This window comes from Staurois parvus, unplaced genomic scaffold (genome assembly GCF_062004578.1).
Source record: "Staurois parvus isolate SC_StPar_1 unplaced genomic scaffold, SC_StPar_1.0 ptg001352l, whole genome shotgun sequence".
Taxonomy (NCBI): Eukaryota; Metazoa; Chordata; class Amphibia; order Anura; family Ranidae; genus Staurois; species Staurois parvus.
The window spans coordinates 624,472-652,151 of NW_028319148.1; the positions used below are offsets into that span (position 1 = coordinate 624,472).

Genomic DNA, 27,680 nt, shown 5'->3' on the forward strand with positions numbered 1-27,680 from the left:
AGGTACCAGGGGTATCTCATAGGGCCCCCTACTGACCCCGGGCCTTTGGGCAGTGCCCGAGTTTCCAAATGGTCAGTCCGCCCCTGGGTTGGTGTTACTTCACCCTTTCATTTTTTAATGAAAAGGCGAGCTTACATTCTAATTGCAAATTACTTGTTGATCCTACCAGAAATCTAGTGAGCTTATAGCTTCCTATGCTGCACTCTTGTCAGTTACATTGTACCCTGTTCACATTGTGGATTACCAATCAGCTTGTTGTATGTTATGGAGAAGAGGAAATGAGAGGTGTTCTGTAATTCCAAGCCCCCATTCACACTTAGCATGAGTGTAGCCAGACAATGTATAGGTTTTTTTTTTGAGTAGTTGTACTGCCTGTTCTGTGAAGCTTGGAAAAGAGTATTTTTGGACCCACAGACTTTTAAATGAGAACAGCTGAAAAACGCGCATAAACTAAGATGGTTATATCCACATGCACAATCAGCGCTAAAATACAAACATGCGCCACAAATAATATACAATGTTGCAAAGACTACAATCTTTATTGTAACATTGAAAAAATAAAGAGAAACAGCGCAAACATAGACCTCTAAATAAAATCAATATACAAAGTGCAAACATAAATGAAAAATTGATCAATAGTGAAGTCCATCAAGATAAACCAAAGTTCAAAAAATATCAAAAAATATTTGTGCAAAAAGAAATATTTTCAAATTCTTCTTCTATTATAAAGGAACTTCCACCTTCCACCCGTGAAAACCAATATCAAATGCACTCACCAGATATAGGTGAATAAAACGCCTCTTAGGAATTTTATGGGATCCTAAACCCTCTTTCGTATCCACTCTATAGGAATCCTCCTCTCCAGCATAGGCTCCACCATCCGACCAGGGAGAAAAAAATCTCAGATAGTGTAATATTGTAAGACACCATTCATAAGTGAAATCAAGGATTAAGGCCACTCACATTAAATTCACTTTAAAAAGGCATATTTATTAGGACCAGCTTCTTTCAGATGAACAGTAGATGTAAGGCAACCTCCCACGGAATCTCACATCACAGCTCCAGGTTACAGCAGAAGCTCTACAGAGACACCGCATATACAGATCCCAAAAGATGGCCGCTGGAACGCACCGCTCAGCGTGCGCTCCACTCACCGGAAGTGACGTCAGACGTACGGAATAGAAACCGGAAATGCGTCAACGCGTTTCGCCCCTCCCATCGGGCGTTCTCAAGACCTTGATTTCACTTATGAATGGTGTCTTACAATATTACACTATCTGAGATTTTTTTCTCCCTGGTCGGATGGTGGAGCCTATGCTGGAGAGGAGGATTCCTATAGAGTGGATACGAAAGAGGGTTTAGGATCCCATAAAATTCCTAAGAGGCGTTTTATTCACCTATATCTGGTGAGTGCATTTGATATTGGTTTTCACGGGTGGAAGGTGGAAGTTCCTTTATAATAGAAGAAGAATTTGAAAATATTTATTTTGCACAAATATTTTTTGATATTTTTTGAACTTTGGTTTATCTTGATGGACTTCACTATTGATCAATTTTTCATTTATGTTTGCACTTTGTATATTGATTTTATTTAGAGGTCTATGTTTGCGCTGTTTCTCTTTATTTTTTCATTATTTGTGTTGATCACAGTGCACAGCAGCAGGATAGAACCTGTAGTAGAGTGTTTCACTAGGCGCAGGAAGAATTTTTAGTTTATTGTAACATTGTTTCATTCAAATCACAAATAAAGTCCTTAGAAATGGATCTACCACTTTGAACCAGGTATATTAGTCACAACACAGCAAGTATTCTGAACTCCACACATTCGAATATCCTCCAGCTATGTTATCCATTGTCAACACTCACTCCCAAGATGAGATGGATCTCAGAATATAAAGGTCAAATGAGCATTTTCACCATTATCTCCAGAAATCTTCGATAGGAATGCCCGATCTATTCATTATGGATCTCTTTTCCTTCATTCCAACTGTGTGAATTCTCTCAATATGGGAAGGATATAAACATAAAATATAATCGAATAGTGTAATACTGCTTAATTAAAAAAACAAATAGAATGGAAACATATCCTTGTGCTTTTATTATGTAAGTGGACTGGACACTATGATAAACAACATGCAAGTATGGGAAGACTGCCATCCACGTAGTGTACTACCATAAAACCAAATTTCTGGCCTCCTTAAAGTGGAACTTTGTGATTTTTTTTTTCCCCATGCAGTGGGGCTGTGCCCGCACTGCAGGCCCATAGAAAAGGGGTACCACCAGTCCTCCTGTACGGAGCCCAGGCCAGCAGACGGGCCCAGGTAGCTGGGTGAATTGGATGTGGGCAGAGAAGGTGATCGTTGTGGCATAGGCCAGTTACTGGAACTGAACCCCTGTATGGCTCTCCCTGCAGCAGCTGAAAGTTGGCTTCTTCTGCTTTCTGTCTCGCTGGGTTTCAGCTGCTGCAGAGAGAGCCATACAGGGGATCGGTTTCAGTAATTGGCCCCCACCACACCCATCACCCTCGCTGTGCACCATACATTTCCCCCTGCTGTCCAGGCCACCCTCTGTGCCCCCACTTCTGCAGTACTACTGGCTTCCCTCCTCTCCTGTCCACCAGCAGGTGCAAGCACACAATAGGATCTTTCAAGTAGCAGAGTGGGGGAAAGGGTCCAGTAAATATGTCACATTTACCAGCCCCTTCCTTTCCTGAATGAACACAATGAGTGATCAGTACCGTGTTCATGCATAACCGAAGCATAGTAAACCGTGTTTGTTTTTGGGCGAGGGACCCTGTCAGGTTGGCTGTATGGGCCCCCTGGTTTCTAACAGCAGCCCTTCCGCACTGCATGGGTTAACTGCTCACTTTTGTCTATGGGATTAAAGTTCTGAGATATACTCACCTAATCTGCCAACCCTGCCAAGACTGGTCACTACTGCTGCCACCCCCCTCCCCCTTCATGGTCTAGCAGTCTTGTGTGGTGGACTGTTCCTGACGTCATCAACACCCATAGACCTCCTGTGACCATGAGGACAGCAGGAACAATCCACTTCTGGATGTGGAGGAGCGCCGTTTTCCAGAGGATCGAAGGATCCGGTGAGTATAAGCTCTGTGTTCACCCCTAGACAAAACAAGCGGTTAACCCATGCAGTGTGAGCAAAAAAAAAAATTCCTGGAGTTCTGCTTTAAGTTTTATTCGCAGTTTTCCCGGGCTCATCCTTACGCTCAGGTAGGTACCATGAACCAGCAAGAACACATCACCTACTACACCTCACTCTATGATTTCAGGAGCCTCCTCCATAGATACAGTTCAGTGAATGGGAGTTGTCACCCAATGATAGGAAATGTATCACTAGCTGCATCACCAGGTTAAAGAAAAAAGACTAAAAGCCCAGAAAAGAGAAAATTAATGGAGCCACAACATCTAAGGACAGGTAAACTGCCTTTAGGGTGAGGGGAGCGTAACATACAATTTGGAGGGGTGTAGTTGGAGATTTGTGTACACTACAAAAACAATTAGGCTGAAGCTGGTCTCTATATGTTACACAGGATATGTTTGTTTTAAAGTGAACCTGTCCTCAGTAAATGAAATGATCCAGGCTTATCATGGCTTAGACTGGACTTTGGGGATCAACACGAACCTGGGGTACATGTAATCAAATATTGACTTCAATACTTCCTGGTGTTTTGGCTAAGATCAAGCGTGGTATCTGTTCAAGAGGGGAGCTCTGCCGCTGTTCTGGACTTTTGGCAGGAATGGCTTGCTGTGCTCTTCCTGGTATGATGTCGGTCCTGTGGGCCCTACCCATGGGAAGAAATCAGAATTAAGCCTCCATTGGGTAAGATGGAGATCAATAGTAATTCCCTAGTGTGGAGGGACCTGAGGGGCCTAGTGCCTCCTGATTTGAGCATTGCTCCCTGGTCTGGATGAGGACCAGGAAGGTAGAGAGCGGTGTCGTAGAGAGCGGTGTCAAGTGCCCCCTGGGAGTGGCAACCCAGGGGTGCTCTTAGTAACACTTTGGCTTGGGGACCCCATTTCGAGAGTGAGCACTAGGCTATGACACTTGCTTTTTTACTGTCGATCTTCTCATGGACAAGGCCATTTGTCCAGAACCAGTGCAGTTTTATGTATTTCGCATGCACTCCTCACATCTCAGGGTGTAATATATCCACCATGATGGCCTATTGGGAATTAAATGGGGATGGGTCAAGAAACAACTGGGGGACCTTTGGAGTAGTTTTACTTCAGTTTCAAGTCCATGTCTCCCTGAAACACACAGACACTGGGAAATGGAGGACCCAGATACAGATTTGGGCCAATGTGCTTTGATGGGGTATAGAATCAACAGCCGAAACTAGCATTGACTGCTTCAACCCCCTCCTAGACTCAGAGACTCAAAGCAGAAAATTATAATTGGCTCAAAACAACCTGATGCTAGGGTATCCTGCAGTTATGTGTTTGGGGTCATAATGTGTACCTGTGTTTGCCTATCTTGTCTAGGTGTGAAATGTCTTTCTCCCATTGGGTAATTTCCCCATTGTATGCCTCCTAGGTGTGAATTCCCATTGTTAATTGAGTAACCTATTATTTCTGTCTGTTTGCTAATCCTGGAGATTTCTACAGGATGTGAATAGTTGTGTGTCAACTTTACCTCGTTACCTAACCATTGTGGGATGTTCACCCCAATGCGTAATGTTTGTTTTTATTGTTCATATGAGGACTGCCCCTGTTTTTGAAGTGTATACAAACCTGTATTTCTGTTCAGTAAAGTAATTCCTTTAGTTTTTCCTCAACATCTTGTCTGTGTATGATGCTTGGGGTAAACGGCTGGTATTAACTATCTGTCTGCTGGAAGGGTTAGGAAGGCAGGAGGCACCCAGATGGGGTGCCAGGCAGTCTGTCACAATTGGTGGCAGTAGTGGCATGCATCCTGCAGTCTGGGACATCCAAACCACCCCAGCTGGGGTGCCAGGCGGTCTGTCACAGCAAATATGTTTTTAAAATATTAATAAATTAGGTTAGAGTGGGTTCACAGTGTTGTGCCTTGTTACTCTGCATGCTATCATGTGTTGTGTTGAATGGCCTGCCTATAGCAACAAAAAGCATTTTTTGACACAGCAGTGCAACATGATTAGCACCATGTATGCACGTTCCATGAATTGTAGCAATGTACACCTTATTGCACCATGGCAATATGAATGGGGTCTCAATGCATACATTGTATGGCCAAACTTAAATCAAAACTTTTTCTTTTATTAGCAGGTAAGGGTTAGCATTTTTATTTTATTTATCTATTGTGTATGCTTCCCATCACATGGAAAAGGATTGAAGGGGAAAAACCCTAGACAGGTATGCACATGCCAAGAAAAGTATCATATAAACAGTTTTATTAAAGCTTTAATAGTTAATCATGTGAATTTTGTTATGCTTTTAAAATATATGTTTTTAAAGAAGAATTCCAGGTATGGCTGTTTTTCTATAGAGAAGCGGGCTCTTTATAGGAAGAAGCATGGGGAAAATGTGCTACTGAATATCCATGAAGTCTCTTTAAATACTTTACAAAGATTATCACAGCCAGTGGTGTATGTAGGTTTGATGCTGCACTAGCCAACACAAATATCAACTCCCACCCCCTCGAAGAGACAAACACCCCCCTCCCCCACGATAAGAGCCTGACATTGACCAACAAAACCCCCCACCCAAGAGAGCCTTCCACTACCACCACCCCATCCACACTGGCAACCCCCACCCTGGTGAGAGAGAAGACACTCACCTTCACAGCTCCGGACATCCCCGGAAACAAGAGTCGGGCTCTGCATACACCATCAAGCAGTTTGCAGCCTCTCTCAGATCCCACCTGGTCTCCATGCTGCGTATGTCCTTTCTTACATCCCTTCTTTCGGGGGCGGCGCTGCCCTCTGAAAAATGCCACTGCCCCCCTGAAAAATGCTGCTGCCTCCCTGAAAAAAAGCCGCCCTAGGCAAATGCCTTGTTTACCTTGTGGTAAATATGCCCCTGATCACAGCTGTGTATTATTATGGGTGAGCACTATGCAAAAGCAACTGAGTTTAAGAAGCAAATTGACCCGATGTACACTAGATGTAAGGGGGATTATGGTGATCTCCTTCACATGCTGGAAATGCCTGTACTGGGATACAGTTGCCAGCCCAGCACTTTCAATGCTGTGCTCCAAATTGACATCTCTAGGGGCTCTCTATTTTAGGGGGAGTTGATCATCTTCCATATGAACCCTGTAACCGGGAGGCAGTTTTGTGAGTCCTTTTTCAGGCCCGGAAACTGTTTCCTAAGTATTTGATTTTGCTGTCGTCCTACATTTGTGCAGTGGAAGCGGCAAATGAATAGCACTCTCTGAATAGAAAAACATAACATTGGGATATCCCTGATAAATTCTATAGGATAAGGGGCAAGTGGCTTGAGACCCCTAGACTGTCACCTTTAGATTTAAACTGACTCTAAACTCTGGATTAAAAAGGAAAAAAAAAATTGAAAAGGTATGTCCTATTGTTCTCAGCCTCCTCAAAATCTAATACGTTTTTTTGCTGCTGTGACCCAACTTACTGCTGGTTGGTGGCTACATTGCTTCTCCATGGTCTCACTGTATGTAGGAACATAGCCACCCTTTCTTACTCACTCTCGGGATGGACGATGAGATTTGTAGTGTCACTTTAACACACACCTGTTCAGAGTGAACCTGCTCTATGGTCCTGGTGCCCAACTTGCAGCCCTGTGGCACTTTCTGTGTGGTCCTCAAAACCTCTGCAGACACTAATCTGTGTTTCCCTATTGATCTGTTATAGCAATGATATATAACAGCCTCATGTAATATGTTCCCAGTCTGTTATTGTCTCTTGAAGCATGAACGCTGTCTCCAACAACTCCTATATCATGTTTACAGTCCTGCAGCATGTATGCAGTCTCTTAGCATCTCCTATATCATGTCCATAGCCTTTGACCACCTCTTATATCGTACCGGTGGTCTCTAACCATCTCTTGTATCAGGCCCATGGCATTTGACTATATCCTGTTGTGTCTGCTGTCTATGACACGGAATATTCACTTAATTTTATGTGCAGTCTTTAGTCGATATCAGGGGTCACATTTGTGGCTCCCCATATCAAGAAAGTTGAGCACCACTGATTTTTAGCATCAACTCTAATTAAATGTTAATGACACTGCCGTAAATATCTTCTTCAAAGATCACGAACGGTGGTTAGGAAATGCTGACAACTGGGTCATGAGATGTGTTGAGATGCCTTTATTTTTAAAATGGAAGTCAAAACCTAACCAAGCTTAAATCTACTCCCACCTCTTTCTAAGCCTATTGTAAAAGGAAAGATGTCCATACTTACGTATAATGAAGTCACACCGATCTGACCACATGATCTTTCCAGTGCCAGCTTCATTGTAAAAGTGACACGTAAAGACGTCACCCATAGGCTTACTATGGGGCATCTGTAGTCAGCTGTTCCTCTTCTATACTGAAGCTGACCCTGGAAGCCAGTCATGTGACCGGACCAGAGACACGTCAGAATAGGTAAGTATAGGCATCTTTCCTTTTTACAGGGTAGATAGATTAGGCTTAGAATGGGGGTGGGAGTAGAGTTCAGTTTAGTTAGGTTTTGACTCGCCTTCCATTTTAACTTCAGTAATGGTCACTTTCCACCCCTTCCTGCCCAGGCCAATTTTCAGCTTTCAGTGCTGTTGCATTTTGAATGACAACTGTGTGGTCATGCAACACTGTGCCCAAATTACATTTTTATAATTTTTTTTGAGACAGACAGAGCCTTCTTTTGGTGGTATTTAATTATTATTATTATTATTAATATACAGGATTTATATAGCGCCAATGGTTTGCACAGCGCTTTACAAAATGAAGGCAGACAAACAAAGGGCCCGGCTCGTTAGAGCTTACAATCTAGGATGATCACCGGTTTTTTTTCTGCTAAACACTTTGTAATATATTTATAAACAATATAAGGTCTGGGATTAAGTATACCATTTCAGTCTTTGCAGATGACACCAAGCTGTGCCGTGGAATAACGTCCTTACAGGATGTCTCCAACTTACAAGTCAACCTCAATGCTCTGTGTAATTGGGCAACTATGGGGCCAATGAGGTTTATTGTTGATAAATGTAAGGTTCTGCACTTGGGGGCCAAGAATATGCATGCATCATACATACTGGGGGGGGGGTACAACTAGGGGAATCAATGGTGGAGAAGGATCTGGGAGTTCTGGTAGATCACAAGCTTAATAATGGCATGCAATGCCAAGCTGCATCTTCTAAAGCGAGCAAAATCCTCTCTTGTATTAAAAGAGGTATAGACTCCAGAGAGAGAGATATCATTTCCCCGGTACAAATCATTAGTAAGACCTCATCTGGAATATGCAGTTCAGTTTTGGGCACCAATTCACAAAAAGAACATTGGGGAACTGGAGAAAGTACAGAGAAGGGCAACCAAACTGATAAGAGGCATGGAGGAGATCAACTATGAGGGAAGATTAGAGGAACTGAATTTATTCTCTCTTGAGAAGAAGAGATTAAAAGGAGGATCTGATCAACATGTATAATACATAAGGGGGGATATGATCTCCATGTATAATATATAAGGGGGGATATGATCTCCATGCATAATACATAAGGGGGATATGATCTCCATGTATAATACATAAGGGGGGATATGATCTCCAGGTATAATACATAAGGCGGGGATATGATCTCCATGTATAATACATAAGGGGGGATATGATTACCATGTATAATACATTAGGGGGGTATGACCCCCATGTATAATACATAAGGGGGGATGTGATCTCCATGTATAATACATAAGGGGGATGTGATCTCCATGTGTAATACATAAGGGGGGATATGATCTCCATGTGTAATACATAAGGGGGGATATGATCTCCATGTGTAATACATAAGGGGGGATATGAACACCATGTGTAATACATAAGAGGGGGATATGATCTCCATGTATAATACATAAGGGGGGATATGATCTCCATGTATAATACATAAGGGGGATATGATCTCCATGTATAATACATAAGAGGGATATGATTTCCATGTATAATACATAAGGGGGGATATGCTCTCTATGTATAATACATAAGGGGGGATATGATCTCCATGTATAATACATAAGGGGGGATATGATCTCCATGTATAATACATAAGGGGGATATGATCTCCATGTATAATACATAAGGGAGGATATGATCTCCATGTATAATACATAAGGGGGATGTGATCTCCATGTATAATACATAAGGGGGGATGTGATCTCCATGTATAATACATAAGGGGGATGTGATCTCCATGTATAATACATAAGGGGGGGATGTGATCTCTATGTGTAATACATAAGGGGGATGTGATCTCCATGTGTAATACATAAGGGGGGATGTGATCTCCATGTGTAATACATAAGGGGGGATGCGATCTCCATGTGTAATACATAAGGGGGATGCGATCTCCATGTGTAATACATAAGGGGGGATGTGATCTCCATGTGTAATACATAAGGGGGGATGCGATCTCCATGTGTAATACATAAGGGGGATGCGATCTCCATGTGTAATACATAAGGGGGGATGTGATCTCCATGTGTAATACATAAGGGGGATGTGATCTCCATGTGTAATACATAAGGGGGATGTGATCTCCATGTGTAATACATAAGGGGGGATATGATCTCCATGTGTAATACATAAGGGGGGATATGATCTCCATGTGTAATACATAAGGGGGATATGATCTCCATGTATAATACATAAGGGGGGATATGAACACCATGTATAATACATAAGGGGGGATATGATCTCCATGTATAATACATAAGGGGGGGATATGATCTCCATGTATGATACATAAGGGGGATATGATCACCATGTATGATACATAAGGGGGGATATGATCTCCATGTATAATACATAAGGGGGGATATGATCTCCATGTATAATACATAAGGGGGGATATGATCTCCATGTATAATACATAAGGGGGATATGATCTCCATGTATAATACATAAGGGGGGATATGATTTCCATGTATAATACATAAGGGGGGATATGATCTCCATGTATAATACATAAGGGGGATATGATCTCCATGTATAATACATAAGGGGGGGATATGATCTCCATGTATAATACATAAGGGGGATATGATCTCCATGTATAATACATAAGGGGGGATATGATTTCCATGTATAATACATAAGGGGGGATATGATCTCCATGTATAATACATAAGGGGGATATGATCTCCATGTATAATACATCAGTGGTTCATATAGTGAACTCGGTGTACAGATATTCACCCTGAGGTCATCACAGAGGACAAGGGGGGGCTCTCTTTATGTCTGGAGGAAAAGAAATTTAAGCTCCAAAGACAGAAAGGTTTCTTCACAGTGAGAGCTGTGAGAATGTGGAATAGACTCCCTCAAGAGTTGGTTGTGGCCAGCTCAGTGGATTGCTTTATAAAAGTCCTGGATTGTTTCTTGGATACACAGAATATAACTGGATATAACATTTATAGGTAAAGTTGATCCAGGGAATATCCGATTGCCTCTCGGGGGGATCAGGAAGGAATTTTTTCCCTGCAGGAGCAAATTGGATCGTGCTTTGCTGGGTATTTTTTTTTGCCTCTCTCTGTATCAGCTGTGGGTGTAGGATTATAACTTTTTTTTTTTTCAATGGTTGAACTGGATGGACTTTTGTCTTTTTTCAGCCAGACTATGTAACACATGAAAAAATAAAAAGAAACAAAAACCTTTTTCTTAGTTTCGGTTATAAAATTTAGCAATTAAGCTGTACTGATGATCTGTACTCTAATTATCAGTTTAAACAAAGTACTGAAAGCTTTGCCAGTTATTTGCTTTCCTTTTCTCTCACAGACACAGCGTGTGAGGAACGGACTGCCACTAACAGGCAAGTCTGTTTACATGATCAGCTGTGACTGGACACAGCTGATCACATGGTAAAGGGCCATTGTGATTGGCCCTCTATGTCGATCTGTTATCAGCTGTATCCAAGGGACACAGAGGTCACAGAACGCGCCCAATGAGCATCCTAGACGTCCATAGACGCCCTGCCAGAACTGAATGACCACGCTGTAACTGTAGCTGGCCAGCTAAGACCAGGCCTAGGTTACTAATATGGTTCACATATATGTGTATACCAAACCTGCCAATAACCTCAGTACAGTGTATATGTGCATATGTTAAAGCCAAAAGCAGAATCATTGCTGTGATTTATGTCTTTGATTGTTATATGACATTTATATTTTCATTGTGTTAGCAGAAGCAGAAAAGGATAATATGCCTTTAAGAGTTAGTATAAGGTGAGCCAATCACAGACAGCCTCACACTGTACAGAGCCTTAACCAATCCCAGCCAGTTTCACATTTGTGCCTGTGTAAAACTCCCTGCTAGAATTTTCTAGGGTCACTTGCTCATCAGACAGAAGAGGAAACAGACAAGTTCCAGTCAGAGAAGCTTTATGGAAGCAGAGAAGGCCAAATAGTTCCACCGAATCTATCGAAATATACAGAACGAAATAAGTTATCGAAATATACAAAACAAGTCAATGTAGAGTAATCGTAATCGATATAATCCACTGAATTAAACCACTGTAATATGAAAGAAATAAGCTACTATAAGATAAATGAAATAAGCCATTGTAAGCCGTTATATGAAGAAGATTGAAGTTATTAACCTCCCTGGCGGTATTCCCGAGTGTAGCTCGGGGTAACATTTCAGTACCAAAAGCGGTAACCCCGAGCTACACTCGGGAATACCATGCGGCGCTGCTCCGGCATGTGTTCTTCACTTACCTTACCCTGCGCTCCCACGATGTGTCCCCTGCAGCGTCCCCGGCCATCTCCTCCGGCCGATGCTGGCATCCGGCTTCTGTGTCCTGTCCCTGTGACGTCGGGACGTACGGGCGCCGCCGCCGCGAAATTTAAAAATTTTAAAAAATGGCATTTTTTTTTTTTTCATTTTACACAGTAAAACATTGCTGTTTCAACCTATTTCACATACATATTGTCCCGAGTGCTTTGTCCTGCGCCCTGCCTGCATTTTGTCTGTTCTTTCTGCCTGGAAACTGAGAAATGTCCATGGCGTCCAAAAAGTGTCCCTTTAGGTCAAAAGCGGTTTAGATCAGCTAGAGAACAGCGATAGTAAATCAGAACCACTTACAGAATTGAGTGATAATGATTCGTGGGGGAAATTCGTCATCAGAAACTGAAAACGATTTTGCGACTGAGCTCAGCGATGTGCGAACTTGGCGCTCTATTTCACATTTCAGTGTTTTTGGTTTGATTATATTATTGAATTAAATTTTTTATTATTTTTATATTATTTTTATGATTATTTATTAAATTATAATTTATGATTTTGTGTTTCAAATTTTATCATACCCGGGATGTTTACTAGACTCTTGTTCGGACAGATTTCAGTGAGTTTTTCCTAAAAATTACAGCCTACAATAAAAAAAATACATATTTCCATGCAAAAAAATGGTACCGCTTTCAGCACCAAAAATCTGAAATAATCATACCGCCAGGGAGGTTAAAGAAGTTAACTTAAGTATTTGGTGTGCTCTTTAAACCTACTGCATCCATAGAGCGACATTGGAGGAATTACAGAGTAAAGTCAATCTAGTCAAACAAAAGAATCAGCAATTGCATACTTTTTCTAATGCCACAGCGCACAAGGCACTACAAAGTGCTGCGCCTGCCACAGTAACCATCTTGTGGCTATAGCGCCGTCAACAAGAGGTTAATGTACTTTGGGGCAAAGGATGCTTATTGAAACCCTTTCATTTTGCAGCTGATCTGTTCTGCAATAGATTTATTGCTATTTGTAAATGCAATTTCCAGAGTTCCACTGTATTGTTTCTGTACATTATTTTTCTTTTCCCCTGATATGTAAACTGTGGATGTATAAAATTGAAATAAAAAGGTGATTTAGGAGACAGTAATTTCAGTGCGGAAGAGAAGCCTGTACAACTGCTGCAGGACTGAGGAAGGCTGGAGTTCAGCTTTAAATCAAAATGTCTTTTCAATAAAAACAAAAAACTCAAATTATCATTTATTTTTTTTTATAAATAATGCAAAGCATTAAACACAAACATTTTAATGAATAAAACACTTCATATAAAATATTTTATAAATAAATATACACTGCACACATCATTTACAACACAATAGAAAAATATTAGAAAAGATAATGACATATTCTAGAAAACCGTTAAAAATTTATTGGTAGTTTAAAAAAAAAGGCAGATGGCATAGTTAGCATAGAGAGATGACAGCGGCACAGTCCACACCCATTCTATACCCGCGTTAAGGCACCACAATGATACATTCTATAATTCAAACCGTATATACAAGATATCAGAGTAATAAAAAAGCAGCACAGGATTTAACCCTTGAACTACAGGATTTTTTTTTGTGTAAAGAAATCATTGCTTTTAGAACTTTTCTAAAATATTTCTTGTCCTGACATTTCTAGAGCCAATGAACAATGTAAAGCCTGAATGCATTACAACGCTGAATTGCTGGTGGTATAAGAGCATGCTCCCTGGAGATGGCACATTATTCCCACTGGTAGGTACCAGCACATATGAGATACAGCAGACAACAGAGGAGGTCTTCATGTAAGCAACGCCCCCATCCAGGAGGAAGTGTGGCACAGTACTACCTTGTACTTCTGGGTATGTGAATTCCTCACCCTCATCTCAGGATGCAGTACTCAGCACTTGAACGGCCAATCACCAGGCCCAAATAATGTCATGTGGGGGAGGAGTCAAAATCATTAACCCTGCGTAAACACTGACACATGGGATTAGACTCAGGGCTTTGACAGAAGAACAAGGAAGCATAGGGTATCATGCGTCAGTAGATGAAAGTGGGGGTAGGGGGTTGTGCTACCAAGAGAACCTGTCATTTTGCCTTAAATGAGCAAAGTAATAGCTTCCATTGTGTCAGGGGGTCTATAAAGTTTTGTACACTGTTCCAAGTGCATCAAAACCAAATATGTTCAAAGTCTTATAGATGGTTTTCTATCTAAAGCAGCTACAGCCTGAGTAGAAAAGCCTGTCCCCTGCCAGCATGCTATAGAGAAGAACCCTTGATCTATGTATGTAAGCAGTGATCACTAAGCAGAGATGCAAAACCCCCTCCTAGGTCAGGGCTATAGCTCTGCAATCAGCAAACCTCATACATAATATGTTGTACTCCAGCCATTCTCAAGCAGGGTTTCATGGAACCCTAGGGTTTCTCCAGAGGTTGATAGGGGTTCCTTGAGCTGTGTTTGATTGACCTCCTATCTGATAGTGCTTGCAGAGCTCCTAAGATCAATGACACTTGGAAAGCCAGCAGAATGACATCAATTATATTTTAGCAGTTTAAAGAGTAGTATTCTGATCACAACTGTAAAGTTTCCATTATTTCTACTGGCTACCAACGTAAGGGTCATTTTTCCCCAATGTTCCTCAATGAATTGATTTTATTAATGGTTCACCAAGCCCAGAAAATTATTTTAGGGGTTCCTTTGTGGTACAAAAGGTTGAGAAAAGCTGTTGTACATGGCTGCTAAGTGAATCTTGTCAGTAATTGGAATCTCTACATTAGGTTGAAGGTTGCTGATGGGTGACTATTGTTTTTATCGGAACCTTCTCTATTACATGCTGATGGGTGAATCCTGTCTGAAAATGATGGGTGGGCATACGCCATAATTTGGAGATATCAAGATGAAACAAGATTTGCTCATCAGTTTCCTCATACAACACAATAGATTTCAACAACTAATGAGATTCGCCCATCACATTTAAAGGCAGAATTGAAAAAAATAAATTAATAAACATGTTATACTCACCTGCTCTGTGCAGTGGTATTGCACAGAGTGGCCCCGATCCTTCTCTTCTGAGGTCCCCAACGGTGATCCTGGCTCCTCCTCTCCTTTGTGTGTCCCCATAGCAAACCATTTGCTATGGGGACACACGCTGCGTGCATGCATGCTCCCGACCTGTGTGTCTACGGAGCTATGCTCAAGAGACACACAGCGGGACCTAGCAATATCAGCTTCAGTTCCTGAGCTTGGGCCCAGCTGAGAGAGAGAGAGAGAACGAGAGAGAGAGAGAGAGAACGAGAGAGAGAGAACGAGAACGAGAGAGAGAGAGAGAACGAGAGAGAGAGAGAGAGAGAACGAGAGAGAGAGAGAGAGAGAACGAGAGATAGAGAGAGAACGAGAGATAGAGAGAGAGAGAGAACGAGAACGAGAGAGAGAGAGAGAGAACGAGAACGAGAGAGAGAGAGAGAACGAGAGATAGAGAGAGAGAGAGAACGAGAGAGAGAGAGAGAGCGAGAGAGAGAGCGAGAACGAGAGAGAGAGCGAGAACGAGAGAGAGAGCGAGAACGAGAGAGAGAGAGAACGAGAGAGAGAGAGAACGAGAGAGAGAGAGAACGAGAGAGAGAGAGAACGAGAGAGAGAGAGAACGAGAGAGAGAGAGAGAAAGAGAGAGAGAGAACGAGAGAGAGAGAAAGAGAGAGAGAGAAAGAGAGAGAACGAGAGAGAGAGAATGAGAGAGAGAACGAGAGAGAGAGAGAGAACGAGAGAGAGAGAGAGAGAACGAGAGAGAGAGAGAGAGAACGAGAGAGAGAGAGAGAACGAGAGAGAGAGAGAGAACGAGAGAGAGAGAGAGAACGAGAGAGAGAGAGAGAACGAGAACGAGAGAGAGAGAGAGAACGAGAGAGAGAGAGAGAACGAGAGAGAGAGAGAACGAGAGAGAGAGAACGAGAGAGAGAACGAGAGAGAGAACGAGAGAGAGAACGAGAGAGAGAACGAGGGAGAGAGAGAACGAGGGAGAGCGAGAACGAGAGAGAGGAAGGAGAGAGAGAGAGAACGAGAGAGAGAGAGAACGAGAGCGAGAACGAGAGAGAGAGAGAGCGAGAGAACGAGAGAGAGAGAGAGAGAGAGAACGAGAGAGAGAGAGAACGAGAACGAGAGAGAGAACGAGAGAGAGAGAGAGAGAACGAGAGAGAGAGAGAACGAGAGAGAGAGAGAACGAGAGAGAGAGAACGAGAGAGAGAGAGAACGAGAGAGAGAGAGAGAGAGAAAAAGAGAGAGAGAAAAAGAGAGAGAGAGAAAAAGAGAGAGAAAAAAAGAGAGAGAGAAAAAGAGAGAGAGAAAGAGAGAGAACGAGAGAGAGAGAGAGGGAGAGAACGAGAGAGAGAACGAGAGAGAGAGAGAACGAGAGAGAGAGAGAACGAGAGAGAGAGAGAGAGAACGAGAGAGAGAACGAGAGAGAGAGAGAACGAGAGAGAGAACGAGAGAGAGAGAGAACGAGAGAGAGAGAGAACGAGAGAGAGAACGAGAGAGAGAGAGAACGAGAGAGAGAGAGAGAGCGAGAGAGAGAACGAGAGAGAACGAGAGAGAGAACGAGGGAGAGAGAGAACGAGGGAGAGAGAGAACGAGGGAGAGAGAGAACGAGAGAGAGGAAGGAGAGAGAGGAAGGAGAGAGAGAACGAGAGAGAGGAAGGAGAGAGAGAGAGAACGAGAGTGTGTAGGTAGGTAGGAGCTTGACTTTAATAAGAAGTTTTCTATACAATTTCTGCTCAAATTTTAGATTTACCTTCAACTGTGTAGTGCAAGGGCCTACCTAATTGGATAAAATTGAAAGTGTTGTTTGGGTTTGACCTCCTATTATATGGTTTTTGGTAAATCTAAAGCAAAAATCTCAAGAAAATGGTATAATGTATGGCCAGCCTTAGTATTTACATAACTGAGCACCCCAGATCTCAGGATGTCAGGTGGCTGCGATTACAAGCTGGCCCTCTAGGTGCTTGCTTTAATCTCTGTACACCTGGACACAGCTATGCTCTTTATCCTACTCACCTAAAATGTTTAAAAAAAAAAGGTTGTAAATAATAAATATCATATTACCTGCATATATTTGGTTTCTATAGTTAAAAAAAAAAAAAAAAAATTAAAAAAAGGTCTTGTCTTCCTTTACCTTGTCCCAAACATACCTGCAGCCACCCTGGAATAATGTACAGAAGCTAAAATCTAATATTGAGGAGTGCTGTCAACAATGCTTGGGAAGTTAACCTCTTCACGCCGGCCGAACACAAATGTGCGGCCTCCTGACGTCTGGGCCTAGACGTCGAGCAGCCGCACATTTGCGTTCTATTAGAAAAGGGCATATGTGCCGAGAGCGCGCGCCCTGCACGCTCCCAGCACACGTGTCCGGTACTCACGGAAAGGTCCCGGTCTCCTCTTTCGATCGGGACCTTTCCCGATCATGTAACCGCCGTGACGACGCGTCACGGTGGTCACATGACCCCTAAACCCCGCCCCCTGAAACTCTTAAAGGGCCGGGAGGCGCCGGCGTGAAGGGGTTAAAGCGGAAGTTCAGTCAAACACTAACTATACCTAAATCTACTCCCATCCCCATTCGAAGCCTTTTCTATCTGCCCTGTAGAGGAATGATCTGTACACTTACCTATTCTGAGGGCGCTCTTGTCCGGTCACATGGTCAGGTCTCAGCATCGGCTTCAGAGAAGAGGAGAGATCACCAACAACGGCTGCAGAGCCTTGGCTATGACATCACCCATAAGATTGCTATGGGGTATCCATTGTCAGCTGTCCGTCCTCTACACTGAAGCCTTCGCTGGTACCTGATCATGTGACCAGACTGGAGTGCCCTCAGAATAGGTAAGTATACAGACCATCCCCATTCTAAGCCTACTCTATCTACGCTGTAGAGGAACGGTCTGTACACTTACCTATTCTAAGGGCACTCTGGTCTGGTCACATGGTCAGGTCCCAGCATCGGCTTCAGAGAAGAGGAGAGATCACCAACAACGGCTGTAGAGCCTTGGCTATGACATCACCCATAAGATTGCTATGGGGTATCCATTGTCAGCTGTCCGTCCTCTACACTGAAGCCATTGCTGGTACCTGATCATGTGACCAGACTGGAGTACCCTCAGAATAGGTAAGCACAGACCTCTTTGCTTTCACAGGGTACATAGAACAGGCTTTGAATGGGGGTAGGAGTAGATTTAAATATAGTAAGTATTTGATTGAACATCCACTTTAAAGACACACTGAGGTTGATTTACTAAAACTGGAGAATGCAAAATCTGGTACAGCTCTGCACAGAAACCAATCAGATTCCAGGTTTTATTGTCAAAGCTTACTTGAACAAACTGAAGTTAGAAGCTGATTGGCTACCATTCACAGCTGCACCATAATCCAAGTGCTAGCGTTTTAGTAAATCTGTCCCTCTGTCATTTTTCCCCATGATGATGGTTCCTTCTGATAACTCAGCGCCACCCTTCCCAACAAGGTATATTCAAATCGAATTTGGATATTCAGATCCAATCATGATGAATCCACCTCCAAGATCCATTGGAGCCCTCACTCCAACGATCTAATAGAACGTAGCTTTTGTGTATGGGGGAGCATGTGATCTCCCCCATGTGTCAGTGCTCAAGGTGTAAGCAGCCAACCACCAGGCCCAAACACTATAACCTGGGGAGGAGGAACATCTTCCACTTCAACACCAGACTCCTGCAGCAGAGAAATTTCATTGAGAAAACATCAGGCCTGGAAATCAGCAAGTGGGCAAAATCACAGATTATGTATAAACCCCTAAGGGACTTCAAAGGCCACCTACACATAAGTTGTTGATATCCTAGCAAGAGAGTCTACTGTGTGCAATAGCTTCTCATGCTTAAGCAAAAACAAGTTTTGTAGGAGGAGATAAAGTGGAAGAACATCGCTGGCCGAACAGAATCTATGAAAAACCCACGACCTATTAATCTGCCCTGAGAGGGATTTGGTGTAAAAGAAATTGGAATCAGGAGACGTACCGCACACAAAGAGGACCGATTGAGGATTTACATTTGGGAGTCTGCTTGCCATCACTGTGCTATTTCACCAATCCTTAGACTGGTCCAATCCTTTGGTAAGAGGCTGTGTAATTGGGTGGACAGTGGAGGATTCTTCTGTCTATGCCTTTCTTTCCAAGCACCAGCAAACCTATGAGGACTTTGCATGGACTAAATATTTGATAATTATGTGTGGATTTTCACTCCTCCTTATCCATTATTAATGGGTTGTTTGTTTATAACTTCTTATGTTCATGTTACGCTGTTAGCGCTGCCCTCTGTAGAGAGATGGCAAAAAAAGCACAAAGTGGTAAAAATCCTTTGCTGGGGTAATGAGCTATCAGAAGGCAATGTCGCTTTGTCCTGAATGAATATGTAACTACATTTCTAACCTGAATAAGGCCAATTCTAGGACCCAAGGGTGCCATGAAGACTACAATTTTCTTTCCTTCCTCCACAGGTGGTAGGAAAGAAAATTGCTCAATCTCCCTATTAACACAGTTGGTGTTGATGAGGGAATACCTACCGCAGAGCTATTGTGTTCTGCAGGAGGGAAGCATTCTCTGACGACAGAACACAATGATCACTGCTAGCAGCTATAACCGCTGGCAGTAATTGCATACATAAATTCAAACAGGCTGGTTGTACCGAAGTTGATAGATGGATATTCAGTACAACCAGCCTGCCCATAGATGGATCAAATTCCCTGCTGTTTCTTGCTGAACTGGCCAAGATTTTATTCATCTAGCTCTGAGGAAGAGGCAAGTCCTCGAAACGCGTCAGCCTATTGGATGTCTACACTCCCTATTGCGGACTGTCACTCAGCGCGGTGTTGACCCAGCTGTTCTTTATGATCTGCCTTGACTTTATTGTCATTTGTGAGTACAATGCCTACTTTTTTTTTATTAAACATTTTTTATGGTAATGCACTAGGCCCGTGCGCCCTCTGTTTGTTCTTTCCTCATTCATTTGATTCATCTATGGCTGACTTTAAAGCGGAGCCCACTCCAAAAGGGGAAGTTCTGCTTTAAGGATTGCTCCCCATTGAGGATTGGCACCTTTGGGGAGCGGGTACTCGAATTTTACAGATACCCGCTCCCACTTTCGTTCCGATCGCCTAGGCCAGGGGTAGGCAACCTGTGGCTCTCTAGCTGTTGTGGAACTACATTTCCCATGAGACATTGCAACATTACAAAACTGACAGTTACATCTATGACTTGCAGAGGCATGATGGAACTTGTAGTCCTGCAACAGGTGGAGAGCCACAGGTTGCCTACCCCTGGCCTAGGCGATCGGAAGCGTAAAGTGTCCTCCCTCCCTCCCTTTAGTCTTTTGGGACATGTGACAGGTCCCAGAAGACTACAGGACCATTCATGAAGAGCAGTGCTACTCGCGCATGTGCAGTGGGTACCCGGCTATGAAGCCGCAAGCTGTCACAGCCGGGTGCCCACACTGAAGATGCCGGCCTCCTGGAATACAAGACGGCCGGTGAAACGAGCTGCGGGACACACACCGCGGGACCGAGGGACAGGTAAGTGGCTGTTTTTTTAAAAGTCAGCAGCTACAGTTTTTGTATTATTTTTTTGATAGGTCGAGTGGAACGCCGCTTTAAGCAAGATGTTGACTGCAATGTCTGTGAGCACAGAGAGTGTACTAGGCACACTCTTCAAGGACTACCTGCAGAGCCGTGACACAAATGTTGGAGGATCATGCAACAGACTTCCGCTGGGCAATGTTGGAAAATGTAGCATGCAGGGCAGTTTTCTAATGCAGAGGCAGGAATGGGATCTGTAGAAAACAATGGGTTCACCTTTGCCCATGCTATCTATTTCCATTCCATAGTAATAGAAATTTCATAGAAATATGGATTGTTTGAAGGAGATTTTATAGTCTGTGTGGTCTGTAGATTTCCTATTTCCAGATCCCCGCACGTTCTCCACGGGCAGACACCCTTTTCAGTGGTTTTGTAGCATTCTGGCGGCGTGAATTAGACAATATCTGGAAGAGAAAAGGGGAATTTAGACAGCTGTACAGAGATCAGTGTGAGGGGTTGGTGAAAAAAAAAAAAAAAAAAGAAACTACTTACCTCCTTCTTAACTGCTTTGCTCTCTGCTGGTTTCCTAACAGTCGTCCGAGATTTGGGGACAATGGGTTCCTTCTCCTCTGACCTGCACAGGTAGATTCAATGTGAGTGATGGGAGATTTCCACATATACATAAAATATAGAGGAGGTTACAGTGAGAGATATGTGGATACGGCAAAGAAAGGAGCAGAATGATCTGGGGACGACATTACCTTTGAGATGGTTGGTTTTCTTTCAGAGAACGGCGTAGCTCAGTCACATCTAAATACAGAAATCAATAAAATCTCTCTTGAGAAGAAGAGAATAAGGGGGGATATGATCTCCATGTATAATACATAAGGGGGGATATGATCTCCATGTATAATACATAAGGGGGATATGATCTCCATGTATAATACATAAGGGGGATATGATCTCCATGTATAATTCATAAGGGGGGATATGATCACCATGTATAATACATAAGGGGGGATATGATCACCATGTATAATACATAAGGGGGGATATGATCACCATGTATAATACATAAGGGGGGATATGATCTCCATGTATAATACATAAGGGGGATATGATCTCCATGTATAATACATAAGGGAGGATATGATCTCCATGTGTAATACATAAGGGGGGATATGATCTCCATGTATAATACATAAGGGGGGGATATGATCTCCATGTATAATACATAAGGGGGGGATATGATCTCCATGTATAATACATAAGGGGGGGATATGATCACCATGTATAATACATAAGGGGGGATATGATCACCATGTATAATACATAAGGGGGATATGATCTCCATGTGTAATACATAAGGGGGGATATGATCTCCATGTATAATACATAAGGGGGGATATGATCTCCATGTATAATACATAAGGGGAGATATGATCTCCATGTATAATACATAAGGGGGGATATGATCACCGTGTATAATACATAAGGGGGGATATGATCACCATGTATAATACATAAGGGGGGATATGATCACCATGTATAATACATAAGGGGGGATATGATCTCCATGTATAATACATAAGGGGGGATATGATCTCCATGTATAATACATAAGGGGGGATATGATCTCCATGTATAATACATAAGGGGGGATATGATCTCCATGTATAATACATAAGGGGGGTATGATCACCATGTATAATACATAAGGGGGATATGATCACCATGTATAATACATAAGGGGGACATGATCTCCATGTAAAACACATAAGGGGGGATATGATATCCATGTATAATACATAAGGGGGACATGATCTCCATGTATAATACATAAGGGGGGATATGATCTCATATACACATGGTGATCATATCCCCCTTATATATTATACATGGAGATCATATCCCCCCTTATGTATTATACATGAAGATCATATCCCCCCTTATGTATTATACATGGAGATCATACCCCCCTTATGTATTATACATGGAGATCATATCCCCCCTTATATATTATACATGGAGATCATATCCCCCTTATGTATTATACATGGTGATCATATCCCCCCTTATGTATTATACATGGAGATCATATCCCCCCTTATGTATTATACATGGAGATCATATCCCCCCTTATGTATTATACATGGTGATCATATCCCCCCTTGCTGATAGCAGAGGAACAAGGCAGTAAACAGAAATTACACCCAGTGCTTTGCATTGAGACATGTACACCCTTTAGAGTTCTATGCTTTGTTCATACTTCATGTCTGAGGTTTACAACCACCGTAACAGGTAATGTACCGTAACTACCACCATCATACAATAGTGTTTCCTTCTCCTATGATCTCTGTACATCTAAGCTGTTCTGAGTCCTGGACACTTCCTCCCTCCTCTGACCCCACCACCATCATAATGAGCACACACGTCCAGCTTTCATACCTGGGTTCACATGGGATGCTTCCTTCTCCAACTCATTAAGGGGATCCCCCGGAGTGCGGTCTAACAGCTGCAGGAGAGGAGAGCAAATATTACATAACAATGCAAACTCCAGCAGGTAGAAATGATGTTATAGAGATCATGAGTCTGCTCTTTATTATAGTGATCCCCAAAACACAGAAATACTAGATGGGGATTACACCCAGCGCACAGCGTTCACACTAGTCCATGCTATGAAAAGTGATCAATGGTAGAACACGTTTCAGAGTATGGCCAACCAGCCACTAGGCATTCAGGGGTGATCCTGCCACCTCATGAAAGCCTGTTTTTTGTTTTGTTTTTTTAGTCCTGCTTAAGGGCAATTTACATTGGAACGAATGCACTACAACTGCGAGCCAAATATGCACCACAATCAGTATCTAAACTCAAGAACAAAACACTAATATATTGCAGCTTACCAGCTCTTACATGTGAGAACTGCATTTTCTTTTTTTCTGGCTTTTTTTCCCCCCTCTTTATTTTTACTTACAATAAAACACTTCCTGTCCTAGGCTGACAACACTCACTCACTGCATCTTTCGAGAAGCAGCGTTGTCACCTTAGGCTGGGGCTATGGTAAACTTTCACCCTCCTATTCTCCATATCTTAGAGGGGAAAGGTTCTGTAGTCCTCTGAGGGAACAATGTAACTGATAGAAATGAAACACAAGTATAGTGCACGGGAAGTTATCAGCAGACATTTCAACAGGTATAGTTTTGTTTGTATTGAACAGATACAGTATTATTGTTCCTGTAGATAAAGAGTATACATTTTATACCATCATTTGTGCTGCTTAAAAGTACATGAAAATATGATTTAGGTACATTGCACTGTAAAGTTATTTATTTATCAAATGTTTATTTATTCAGTTTTCAATGCCCAAATTGAAAAAAATAAATCGTATTTTTGCTATAGTGGTCCTTTAAAGAAACAGCACCAGGGCAACTCACCATGCGGATGTAATATTGCAGGAGGGGATTGGGAGTAGCTCGGTCGTCATCCGCTCTCCGGTTTGGGGGTAACTCCGCAGCATTTAAAGAAGGTTCCTCTTGAAAGGGGTGCTCCGGGGAAATGTGGGGGAGAGTTGTGGACACTTGGGGTGGGAGAGACAGAAGAAGAATATAAGTATGAATGAGCAAAACAGTCCCTTTATCTCACCCCCTGATGATGCATTTAATTCCTCCTGCTGAGCTTCTGCTCATTAGTAGGACTTCCCACCATAACCTGTAAATAAATAATAACACTCCAATCCTCGGAGAGGGAAACATTTTCACTGTCCCCTATCAATGATTAATCTGATCGTAAAGATCCACTGAGCTGTATTTGTAACTAATATGGACCCGTTTAGGAGAGATATTTGACTTTTTACTGATATTTTTCCTTAAAAGCCCAACTCCTCCATAAATAAATAATACATATACATTATATATATATATACACACACACACACACACACACACACATACATACACATACTCACACAGTCAGGTCCATAAATATTGGAACATCGACACAATTCTAACATTTTTGGCTCTATACACCACCACAATGGATTTGAAATGAAACGAACAAGATGTGCTTTAACTGCAGGCTGTCAGCTTTAATTTGAGGGTATTTACATCCAAATCAGGTGAACGGTGTAGGAATTACAACAGTTTGCATATGTGCCTCTCACTTGTTAAGGGACCAAAAGTAATGGGACAATTGGCTTCTCAGCTGTTCCATGGCCAGGTGTGTGTTATTCCCTCATTATCCCAATTACAATGAGCAGATAAAAGGTCCAGAGTTCATTTCAAGTGTGCTATTTGCATTTGGAATCTGTTGCTGTCAACTCTCAAGATGAGATCCAAAGAGCTGTCAGTATCAGTGAAGCCATCATTAGGCGGAAAAAACAAAACAAACCCATCAGAGAGATAGCAAAAACATTAGGCGTGGCCAAAACAACTGTTTGGAACATTCTTAAAAAGAAGGAACGCACCGGTGAGCTCAGCAACACCAAAAGACCCGGAAGACCACGGAAAACAACTGTGGTGGATGACCGAAGAATTCTTTCCCTGGTGAAGAAAACACCCTTCACAGCAGTTGGCCAGATCAAGAACACTCTCCAGGAGGTAGGTGTATGTGTGTCAAAGTCACCAATCAAGAGAAGACTTCACCAGAGTGAATACAGAGGGTTCACCACAAGATGGAAACCATTAATGAGCCTCAAAAACAGGAAGGCCAGATTAGAGTTTGCCAAACGACATCAAAAAAAGCCTTCACAGTTCTGGAACAACATCCTATGGACAGATGAGACCGACATCAACTTGTACCAGAGTGATGGGAAGAGAAGAGTATGGAGAAGGAAAGGGACTGCTCATGATCCAGTATTTATAAAGAGCCAACAGTTCGCTCAGAGCTCTACATTACAATGGGAGACAGTACAATAACAATACAGTGCTATACACGAGGGGTTCGAGGGCCCTGCTCCTTGGAGCTTACAATCTAGGCAAAAAAATAAAAAATTATATATATATATATTTTATCTCTGGCTAAAATACTGTCCCCTACAGGTTGTCATGGACCTGCCCCCTGGGCAAACATCTTCATGCTGGCCTGGGCCATCCTTTTGTCACTACAACAGCCAAGGAATTGTGGACATATAGGCCTTGTTCACACAGGCACTAAGACATGTAGTCCATCATTGGCTGTGTGCTTATGGGGTTTGAGACACCAGGTACTGCATGCAGGCAGCTTATTCAAGTCTATGGGGATGCAGCAATTGCATCTGTGACAGCCATGTGGGTGTGGGAGACAATCTGCATTCAGGACCACTCACCTGTATAGCAGTCAAATTGGGATGAGCAGCTCTATCTGTGTACGCTGCATCCCCATAGACTTGACCGGACTACCTGCATACAGGACCCTGCAGCTTAAACAGCCTAAACACACGGCCCATTTGTGGACTACAGCCTGTGTGAATGAGGCCTTACTATACAGTGTGCAACTGAATCTGGGACTATAATATTCTCTGCGTCATTGATCAGAGAATGTGAAAGTGGTTGTAAACCCTTACACATACCCAATGAAGTGACTGGACTCAGATGATAACAGAGATGAAACAAGTCCTCCTACATAAGATGTACCCGTTTATCTGCAACCGTTCAAAGTCCAGAATTTATAACACTTTTCTGAGATGTCAGAAAAAAGGGGGAGCAGAGCTGAAATTACATTCTGCAGCTCTCAGTCAGAAGAGCACTGAAAAGTGATTGGACACCCCCTTTCACACAGCACACAGCTGAGGCTGTCAATCACAGGGTGTGTGCTGGAGCTCCCTCCCCTGTCACCTTTTTTCTCTTGGTGTCAGGAAAACTTGTCAGAAGTGGCTCATGCGGACAGCAGAAAAACAAAGCAGCAGGCAGAAATGACGCTTTGGATTGAGACAAGTACACACTATAGAGAGATATGCTTTGTTCATATTTCATGTCTGAGGTTTACAATCTGAAATGCCAGAAAATTAGCATGTTCATAGAAAGGTAAAGAACAGTAGCCTGCATAACAATTTATTTAGTAGAGGTCTCCTTTAAAAGACAAATGTGGAAACCATTCTAATTCAGGGCTAGTAGAATCTGGTTTAGAAGCTGGTGAAAATATTTTTCCACTGATGTCACTTTTAAGACTCTTAAGATACACTATATTGTCAAAACTTTGTGAACACTTGACCATCACCATCTATATGACTTCGTTAGACACCCCATTCTAAAACCATATATATTAAAATGGAGTTGGTCTCCTATGTGATTATGACAGCTTTCACTCATCTGGGAAGACCTTCCAAGGAGTGTTTCTGTGGGAATTTGTGCTCATCCAACCATAAGAACTCTTGTGAGGTCAGGTATCGATGTTGAATGAGAAGACCTGGCTAAGTATTGGTGTTCCAATTCCTCCCCAAAGTGTTCAGTAAGGTTGTGGGCTATATGGTCAAATGTTTTTGAACACCTGACCTTCACATCTATACAAGTTTGTTGGACATCCCATTCGAAAACCATAGACATTAATATGGAGTTGGTCCACTATGTGGTTATGACAGCTTCTGCTCTTCTGGGAAGGTTATGACAGCTTCTGCTCTTCTGGGAAGGTTATGACAGCTTCTGCTCTTCTGGGAAGGTTATGACAGCTTCTGCTCTTCTGGGAAGGTTATGACAGCTTCTGCTCTTCTGGGATGGCCTTCCACAAGATTTCGGAGTGTGTCTGTGGGGATTTGTGCCTATTCAACCAAAATAATGTTTGTGAGGTCAGCTACAGATGTTGGATGGGAAGACCTGGCTAGCTACAGTATTGGTGTTCCAATTCATTCCAATAGAGTTCAGTGGGGTTGAGGGCAGGTTCCTCCACACCAAAGTCACCAAACCATGTCTTTAGGGAGCTGGCTTTGTACACAGGGGCACAGTCATGCTGGGAAAAAAAAAAAAAAGGATCTTCTCCAAACTGTTCCCAGAAGTACAGAATTTTCTACAATATCTTTGCGTACTGTAGCGTTAACAGTACCCTTCACTGGAGAGATCTGAAACCAGTAATTGCCATGGTTTCCACATTTGTGCCCACAAGGCCAGGTTTGACGATCAAACATGCAGAATTCTGACCACTGCCTTCACACAACAGATTAGGCTGGGGATGAGCTGCTAGCTGCAAGTGACTTCTGTTCGGCCTGACTGCTCTTAACCCTTCTTGTATCCATCTTCTCGCAAAT

The 27,680-nt window shown here is 42.6% G+C and overlaps 1 protein-coding gene across 1 annotated transcript in view; it reads right to left on the reverse strand.

Annotated features, from left to right (window-relative positions):
* Positions 1-17,566: 17,566 nt before the first annotated feature.
* The window catches only part of CNTROB (centrobin, centriole duplication and spindle assembly protein), a 70,465-nt gene continuing 60,351 nt past the window's right edge, over positions 17,567-27,680 (reverse strand). The window contains exons 15-19 of the mRNA XM_089661577.1: positions 23,902-24,044; positions 22,916-22,982; positions 21,229-21,277; positions 21,020-21,101; positions 17,567-20,931 (exon numbers count right to left, since the gene is read on the reverse strand). Of these exons, the coding sequence (XP_089517703.1) occupies positions 20,845-20,931; positions 21,020-21,101; positions 21,229-21,277; positions 22,916-22,982; positions 23,902-24,044 (428 nt within the window). The 3' untranslated portion in view covers positions 17,567-20,844. The remainder of the gene's footprint in view (positions 20,932-21,019; positions 21,102-21,228; positions 21,278-22,915; positions 22,983-23,901; positions 24,045-27,680) is intronic.